The sequence below is a fragment of the Lineus longissimus genome, chromosome 4 (assembly GCF_910592395.1).
Source record: "Lineus longissimus chromosome 4, tnLinLong1.2, whole genome shotgun sequence".
NCBI lineage: Eukaryota > Metazoa > Nemertea > Pilidiophora > Heteronemertea > Lineidae > Lineus > Lineus longissimus.
Window position 1 is genome coordinate 4,884,247 of NC_088311.1, and position 9,524 is coordinate 4,893,770.

Below are 9,524 nucleotides of genomic sequence, written 5' to 3' on the forward strand. Positions count from 1 at the left end.
ATGACGATCTTCAGGCTGACAACGATGCGTTATGAGGTCTTTTCACAAACTGGGCGATAAGGAAGCAACAAGTGTGTAAACAGGTGAAAAGTCGTTACCAGTAACAACATGGTAGTTTTCTCTTGTCATTTGGCACCTTTCTTCCTGGTTCGTCACTTAGATGCGGTGGCCGCCCGGTTGGCCTTCTCTCGATGGTTTCTTAAAAAATAATTTGCTGTGTTCACATGCATCGCAAGATTCATCAATCAGCTTATTGTATCACTGGCTTACGCAGGCTAACTACAGTTGTATGCACTGTACTGGATTATAGTAAAGACTCAACAACATCTGATTTCAATTCATAATTCTTTATTACATATAGTAATAGTAGATTTATTTTCATCGAGTGAACGGACACTGGCTATGAGCATTAAAAGAGCACATTGACTTATTGATGTTGCATTATCCTACACTGTGATATGAAGCAACAGTAACAACTTCCACCTTTCTAAGGACAGACCCCGCACATTTTTGGACATTCGAAAGGCACATTGGAAATCGTACAACTTTTAACTCCGTAAGAACTCGGGCAGTACCAAGCATCTTTGAAAGCACCGCAATCAACTGGAAAGGAATGAAAAGTTTGTTAAAGTGAAGCGGAAGAAGTAACAAACACCGAACAACAATTTCCAATTACTAGTATACATGTGTATATAAACAAAATACCCGGTAAGTTTCCGCATCTCTTTTTTATACTGAAATAGCGTGAGAGGAATAGTTTCAACTTGTGTATTGTTGGGGTTTTTGTAAGTGTTTTTTTATCACCTACTTGCGCAGCGTGAACCCACTTGCCCTTCTTTACAGTTACAAGTGCATGTTTTCGTGTCTACTGCACCTCCATTATTTAGGCAAATGTTTTGACCACCGCAATCTGAAATTGAAATAGGTACAATGATACCGGTACGTGTCATAATAATCCAATCGGTCAGAGAGAGTGTCTTCAGAGGATCATTCCCGTTTCAAGAGCTAATCATCAATACTAATTATTTCTCACGAGTTGGGCTGTTATTAACCGTAACGGTTAATTAAGGTACGAATGGTAAGATGAGTTGCAGTCTACTTCATGAACTTGTTGCCAAAACACTTCATCCGGTTTGCTTAATTTGTTGAATGGTTGGATTAGTTAGCAAGGATATAAGACTACGGAACAAGTTTCGAAATTCTAAAATCAGTGATTTTGAAGGGCATTTCGACTATGAGAATGTGACAAGATTTTGGTGCAATTGCCACATGCAGCTCTGCTGGAGACTTCAAAACACCGATTTTCTCGTGAGTGTAGTTACTCTGGCTTTATTAGCACTGATATAACACCACCTACCGCATAGATTTGTATATGTTGAATCTCGGTTCATGCATGACGAGCCTGCATCTCCCTTTATGTATGGTTTGTAAGCTGGACTGAAGTTACCACTGAAAGACATGCGGGTAATATCTCTTCCAGTGACATTTTAGGAAGCTATTGATACTGATTAAGTATGGTACTTTGGCGAGTCTTTCTCTTCATATATAAAGCTATACATGTACACAAAAACCACACGAGTGGGGTTTCTGAGGTATCAGACTATATCCGAGTCTGATGGTCTCTGACACCCGAGTCTGATGGTCTTTGGTAAGGAAACTCCCGAGACCGAAGGTCAAGGGAGTTTGAGGCCAAGGCTGTTGAACTCTGTACATGCGAATGCATGACGATGTATTGCACATACTTGTACATTTAACCTGAGGTTGCTGTGGAACGAGTTACCACTAACTTCATGTTTGTCTGATGTGCGAAATGCGTACCTACCTTGGTCCGTAATTGCAGGCATACAGGTAGTGTTTTTCCGCGCCACATTTCTTCATGGCACACCCAACAAGGCTAGTGTCTGCCCACACAACCTATGAAAAGAAGATGAATCTAGGGTGTATAATCGGTTGACAAAAACGCATATTATTTGCGTTCTATACCATTTTTATTCGATGGAAATTAAGAGGTTGTACTACATTTACATTGACAAGACAATTATGAAACGTTTTCATTAGTGATGAACAAACAAATCTGTATATCCCATCCCCGCAAGCTTCTCAACGACCCCAAATAGAAATTAGACAACAGCACATCACAGACATTGGAAGAGAGAGTACATACCTGTGTATAATGACCAGTAACACCTGACGTCGAGTGAGTGCCGTAAGTGAAATGCTTGGTCTCATTATACCAAGACATAATTGCAGTCCTCCATGAAGTCGAAAGCGCAGTAGAGGAAAAGACGTTTTGCCCCGATGATGCTTTCCCTGTGAATGTATCAAGAAATGTTGTGGTTTTTTTATGTAGGAAGCGATATTTCATTCTAGTTGAATTGGATCGTACATGTAACCCTACTTTTTTTCAAACACACAAACAGCCGAGTTGAAAATTCTAATTAGCACATGTGCGGCATAACGGTATCGATTTGCAACGAATCGAGCTAATCTGAATGTAATTTAGACCGGACTTATAAAGTGTCCTCGAATTAAACAAAACAAAACATGTAGCATCAAAAGTATATATATGATTGGGTTTTTGCAAGTACGCTTTACATAAAGTATTTTCCTCGAAAGAATCCGACAATTCCGTCAAGTTATTACGTCACTCGTAATCAACCGCGCTACAATATCATTGTTTTACCACTAACTCCATACCCTGCAAATAAAAGGGATTCGGAAAAGCCGGCCTCGGACTTTTTTCTTAACCCACCAGGTAACGATGATAATTCGGCGCATTGTTTTCACTAGTATGCCTTGCTTTTCCTAGAACTTCCTACCTGGTAGATTGTACACTTCTGGATGCCCTCCTTTGCACTGGTTGACCCATTTCCGTGCAAGATTCTCTAACTCAACGTCATAAGACTGTAAATAATTTTGAAAAATCATGATTACGAATGCGTCAAGGCATAATGGTTGGGACATGTGAAGACTCTATATGTTTGAATGCATACACCAAAACAAATCACAGTCAGTGATGGTCATGCGAGAGCATGCAATAACAAATTACTACCGAAAAGAACCGGAAAAAGTATCTTCTTAAACTTCTTACGATTGCTAAGCTGCCCGGTGGAAAGCAACTCCTTCAGACGAGTCAAAATGGATGTCATAATAAAAGAGCTAGATCGGCTGATAGGATCGTTCCATCGAGGACTCTAACCTAACTGGTAATCTTTACCTACCATCTTTAGCATGTTCGTCGCAGTAGGGCTAACATCATTCCTTAACTTATTGTGGATTTGGACAATCATAGTTCGGGTACTGGAACCTACGGCTACAAAACGAACACATGAATATGTTGAAAGGTTTTCCGAGTCGATTGAAGGAAACAAGTACATGTAGCACCTCAAAGACTCTTTCCGTTAATCTTGTTTCGGTGTGTTCTTTTGCGAAAGTTTTGTTATTATTGTTGTTGTTATTGCGCACGTTTGCTTGTCTTCTCTTCTCATTCAACGTTTGCTCCGCACTTGGACGATATTTGGATTTCCATGTTTGAAAGAAGAACAATTTTCAGCGTTATGAACATGACATTTGAGTTCGGAACAGACCGTGTCCACAAGACATCCGAGGGAATTAAAGTCTTTAAGATCAGTGTTTAAGTGAGATAACGTTTTTATTGACCACCCGATATCAACTATACGTATACATACCTTCTGCATCGCCGAAACTATGCACTCCTACATGGATAGGGCTAAATGGCCTGAACTGATTCTCTGGGGTGTACCCTGCAATAGATTTAAGCCAGATATGGTTTAAGGAATTGATACCGAACTGGAGGCGTCTCACCAAAAACCGCTTGGGTGGAGCTAAAATGTAGACCAAAACCGAGACGAAAATCAATACCGATAGTGAGGAATCAATTTCTATTCTATCTCCGATTAAATAACGAATACTGTGGTTTTAAATGCTTTTGACTACGAAATGCTACCACATTTTGAACCAACCTAGATGTTTTTGAATGTTCAAGACCAGTTAGTCAGATACTTTGTGTTCATATTCACTATCATTTTTGAGTGCCATCAGAGCTGCGTAAGTACAATTAGCCCCTTTCTAAACAGTGTACGCAGAACATACATGTACTGTACATGTAATAAAAAGGGCAGTCTAGAACAGTCTGAAAGATTGGCTGATGATAAAGATACCTTACCATTACAATAGCCCCATATTTTATCTCGGTCGTAGCTACTGGTCGTGGCACACCACGGAACGGACGATTGAACAACGCAATATTTGTATTCCTTTCCATCAAGTATGAATGGGAATCTGCAGACGTTACCATTTGCATTTCCTCCGTAGGTTTCCATCTTTGGGCTCGCTTGAATATTGAAATGGTGCGTTATGCCTGTTAGTTTTGAGAGGTTAGGTGCGAACGTCCAAAATAAGGTGTTTGCCATAAAGAGATGTATTTTTTGCTAATCGACGATATCGTACAAAGTCATCGTTCAATAGTTTAGTGATTAACTAATTTTCAACTAAATACCGCCGGGTAGTGACTTTATCATTGATTATTACTTCCATATTGATACTAGAATAGGCAAAATCTCAACTCACCAGTTGCATCGCACCATCCGTACGTTTTGTCTTTGTCAAAGTTAGGCGTCAGGCTGCACCAGGCCCTTCCCGGGCTTCCCTCGTGAAGGCAATCATAATTCAGGACGCCACTGTAGATGTAGGGAAAGCTGCAAGGTTTCGCTTTGTCAGTCTTCACCGTGACCCGCCCTGAAATTGAAAGATACACCGCGTACGTGAAAGTTGTATGAAATGACACAAATGCAACTTACAGTGAAGTGGAAGCTGATAAAGATTAAAGGGGTGGCTAAACTGGAACACAATTACAAAAATATATCAGCATGTTGATGCTGTTGATGTTTGAAGTTTGTCTGCGAGAACAGCAAAACATATAGGCCTTACTACAGCTGAAAAATCAACGCCAGTATTTTTTACACTTCATGTACAGTACCTTTGAATCAAGTGTCATCAATTCGCGGTTTCAAGTGGGGAAAAGTAACATTCGCCTGCCATGTAATAATGCTGAAATTATTAGTTTAAACTTGAAGTGCATCTGCTTACCTGCAGGAACTTTTTTTGGCATTCTGCCTGCAATGAATATGGGAGAGGAGATGATTTAATTTCATCCTCCGTGTACTGCCTCCAAATTCTATTTCAGTGGAACCCGCTGCTATGATATTTTCCCCGTGTGATTTATAGGAAACAAAAGAATCTAAACACTTGTCATGTAGCTTATATTCTTCCATACCAATAAAACGTGTAGGCGTCCAGATCTGGATACAGAGATTGCAATGTACTTTGTACTTCGTGATGTATTTGAGAAGTAGTATCCTCGACGATTGCGTCATAGGAAATTTGAGAAAAATGGAGCCTCTAACTTGGCTGATGATAAAGATACCTTACCATTACAATAGCCCCATATCTTATCTCGGTCGTAGCTACTGGTCGTGGCGCACCAAGGAACGGACGATTGTTGAAGGCAATATTTGTATTCCTTTCCGTCATATATGAATGGGAATCTGCATACCGCTCCATTTGCAGTTCCTCCGTTGGTTTCCATCTTTGGGCTCACTTGAATAGCAAAATGGTCAATGTTCCAAGGGAGTCAGGCGCAAAAGTTCAAAATCAGGTTTCAAATAGATTGGGGCGGGGGGGGGGGGGAGTTGCCGGAAAAACGATAGTATTTTGCAAATCAATTAATTTGGTTAACCAATTCAATTTTGTAAGCAAAAATATGGCAATTCTGTCGCAATTTTCATTAAAAGACGTAGAAAATATTTTAGTGATGATCTCATTTACGACTTGATAAATCAATTATTGACTAATTATTGACGGTGGGCGGCATAACCTCAACTCACCAGTTGCATCGCACCATCCGTACTCTTTGTCTTTGTCAAAGTTAGGCGTCAGGCTGCACCAGGCCCTTCCTGGGCTTCCCTCGTAACGGCAATCATTGTATAGGACATTGTTGTAGCGGAAGGGAAAGCTGCAACGTTTCTCTTTGTCGGTCAACACTGTGAAACCCCCTGAAAGTAGAAGATACACTGAGAGCTTGCCTGTATCGACTCAAGTGCAACTTGAAATGGGAACGGTTTATAAAAAATTAGAAGATTTTAGGATCCCTGGAATTGGATAGGAAATGCTGTGTTTTCAACTTGCAACAAAAATTGTTTCACTTAATTTTTACAGATGATGTTGATGATTGTGTTGATGTTTTGAAGTTGTACATGTATATGAACGCAGGTCATTATATGAAATCATTACAACTTAAGGAGGATACGATTAAGATGTGTCTGGAAGAAACTAAAGGAAGCATTTTGCTTACCGCAGCTGTTAATTAGTGACTTTTAAAGCATGGTGCATGTACTTACCATCAGCATCGGCTAGTGAGAGGCAAAAAATAATGCAAAAACCAATACTCCTCCATCCCCACATTTTGAAAAATGGTAGTTTGTGTAGGGCCAAGAGGCATGTACACCTACTTTTCAACCAGCAGCTGCAGCTACCAAATTCGATCCAGGATTGGCCATCGACAGTATTTGGTTTACGAGGATTTGGTTTACGGGGCATTTTCCTCTCTAAATGAACAGATGCTCAACAATAAGATGAAGTACATGTAATTGATATTTTTAATTGAATTTGATATTTTGCCTATGCAAACTTTCACAATCCTTATTTGTATCATTCCAATCGAACTCAAGTAGGTATGCAGCGCCTGTTGGTCATTGTTCGCGACAACTGCTGGATTACTAACAATTATTTTGACATATGAGGTAATAATAAGCATTGAGCAAGTTTTGATGCTCTTTGAAAGTCTAGGAAGTTTTCTACAGAGCGCTACAGATGAGCGAAGTACAGTGGAACCCCGGTCGGCGACCATCCCGCTATGACGACCAAACATCGCCGGTCCCGAATGATTTCCTGTCTAATTACCATTACATGGCCCCGGTAACACGATCACCCCGGTACCCAGACCACAACCACTGGATTGGGCGGTCCCAACAACCAGGAATTGCCGTAATCGGTCGCGACCGCGTCTCCAATTAACCCGGCAATTAACACCTCGGCGCAAAGCTCTCTTGATAATTATAACACCACTGTCAGTGGCTATCACGAGAATCCATATGAAAACTGATAGCCTTTGAAGTACCAGACGATAACTATGTCAATTTGCAGACAGAGGGACACAAGATTGGGACCAGGGTAATTACCTCAACAATTCTAAAAGGAATCGATTTCCAAAACCGGATGACCAGAACACACCTTACCGGTAACCCAGACATACGAATACATGTATATTCACTATCTCTGTAAAGCATAAGATCATCATCGCAATCGTCATTTAGCTCATTATGTGTTTTAATCCAACACCTCCGTTTATTGATAACTTTTGTCCACTCTTTATAGTAAACAAGATATTGGCAGCTATTGCTTATCAGTTGGCAATCTCACGCTGGCGTAAACTCAATAAAAGCTTCGCGGTTTTAACCATGTTGGTTCTTGACCGTGTCATTGACCCCAGCATGGTTATAACCATGGGAACGATAACACACAGTTTTGTAAAAACAGGATGGGTTGACAACACCGACAGAGTTCAAATTTGTTACGCATCCTTGCCTCGTGCAATGGGGCTTGTATGGCTTACATCTCAGTATACAAGCTGTCCCAAGGAGGAGTCGTTCTTGCAATGTCAAAGACTGTCGGGTCAAGATATTGTAATGTAAACGTAAAACGAACAACATTTGGCTGCATCAGGACTGATTTACTCAGTTAATTTTCACCTTGATAAGGTCACTTCATGTCATGTTTTCAACCCTACGTCATTCTGTTAGCTAACTTGTTCATGACAAGTGACGCGTAACTAGTTTATAAACTTGATGTCGCAGTAGGAGTTGTAAATGATCCGCAACCCCTGTAACATGGGCAATAATGTAACACTCTGACGTTAAATCTGTTCACTAGATTAAAATTTACTTGAGATTTTCCACAAATGATGTTGTTCACGTCCGATCTCGCAACCTTTCGTGAGAAGACTTATGGCACTGTCCTCACTACGCGACAAGTTGAAACTGTACACAATCTCCAGTAAATTTGAATCCAGTGAACAGATTGAACGTCAAAGTGTTATATTATAAAAAAAGCCTGGATGAATGAAAGCATACACAAACAATGAAGTATTGATATTGACAATATTAATGGCTGTCCATTCCCCGGTGACGTCACATTCTCGGTTTACATTTGATGGATTGGAAGGAGTGAGGCACTGGACTTTTGCAAAACCTAGATTTTATCTGCAGTGGCTAGTCGAAAAATTTCAATCGTGGTCGTGCAAAAAGCAAATATTTACCGAAAATGTGGTAGCATTGTGAATGCTACCACTTTAAATATATACCAAATCATTGTGTGAAATAGATATATCCGATACTCTAACACTTTATCATAAATACACAAACCATAAGGAATCGATCTTTTAAATCAACGCATGGTGTTATTTTATGTAAATTTGATTTTACGGGACACTCAGCCTTGACAGTTGTCATTATTTCATATTTGAACAGAACATTTGGCTTTTCTTTCTTCAGGATCATGATTGTCTATTTGCAAACTATTGAGCAACGCAAGTCCGTTTGGTCATTGGATCCTGTGTTTGAACCGCGGGAAATTCGAGCCCCTCATGAGGCAATTTATCAAATGATTGTTTTCCTTGTCTGACAAGTGCACATATACGAGACGTGTGCTGGTTGCGATCGTTCTTTGCTGCAGATAAGACCGACATTGTAAATAACCAACTTGCAATCAATGGCGATACTTCCGTGTTCATATTGGAGTTTGATTTAAGGAGCTTTTGTTCCCGTATATTGTTAGCGCGCGGATATGCAAATTCTGGAAGCCTTTGCTAGTGATGGAACATGCCCATTGACCGAAATCCTTGCCTGTAGCATTTTTCTGAATTAAGCTATCGGACTTCTGTCCAGTGAATAATACAATTTTGCATGGCTGCTGCTGCGGCACCGTGAACGAACTTGGTCAGTGGTCGTCTTAAGAGTCTCAGGAAGCCTCAGAGGATCAATGTAAGGCTGTCCTCTAGTTCATCAGTGGATTGTTACAGGAGAACCGTTAGAACGAGTTTCAGTTTGCTGCTATTATCGCATCTCTGCCTGACCTAACCGGTGTGTGCGTGTGGCGAACGCTCTCGATAACCATTAGCGTACGGCACACCTTCTGGTCCGTCCAGAGGTCACCTATTTTCCCGACATTACGTAAACATACCATACGCAACATGACAGTCATGTCTTCCGTCCTGATAGATCTGCGTATTCAATATATATCTGGCCTCTTATTACTACTAATATCATGATATTTAATAACATTGTTACATGGACATTGTTTCCAGTAATGATAGTTGCGCAACGACATCATTGTGTCGGTCCATTACCTGTGTTATTCATTAGTAACCAAGGAGTCTCGGGTCCGGA

General features: G+C 40.5%; 1 protein-coding gene across 1 annotated transcript; it reads right to left on the reverse strand.

Moving 5' to 3' along the window:
- Nucleotides 1-331: 331 nt before the first annotated feature.
- Nucleotides 332-6,498, reverse strand: LOC135486224 (uncharacterized). The gene is made up of 14 exons (XM_064768884.1): nt 6,420-6,498; nt 5,907-6,074; nt 5,452-5,619; nt 5,110-5,136; nt 4,591-4,758; nt 4,187-4,354; nt 3,690-3,764; nt 3,222-3,313; nt 2,820-2,904; nt 2,165-2,310; nt 1,823-1,914; nt 1,358-1,449; nt 809-910; nt 332-603 (listed from the first exon to the last, which is right to left on the reverse strand). The coding sequence occupies exons 1-14, from the start codon at nt 6,481-6,483 to the stop codon at nt 488-490; spliced, it is 1,563 nt and encodes a 520-aa protein (XP_064624954.1). The 5' UTR covers nt 6,484-6,498; the 3' UTR covers nt 332-487.
- Nucleotides 6,499-9,524: the final 3,026 nt, after the last annotated feature.

Coding starts and splice junctions, on each gene's coding strand:
- LOC135486224 (XM_064768884.1), bottom strand. CDS start 6,483: ATGTGGGGATGGAGGAGTATTGGTTTTTGCATTATTTTTTGCCTCTCA. Junction 2,311..2,819: donor AGAAGTGTACAATCTACCAG/GTAGGAAGTTCT, acceptor ATACATTCACAG/GGAAAGCATCATCGGGGCAA. Junction 1,915..2,164: donor TTACTGGTCATTATACACAG/GTATGTACTCTC, acceptor TTCTTTTCATAG/GTTGTGTGGGCAGACACTAG.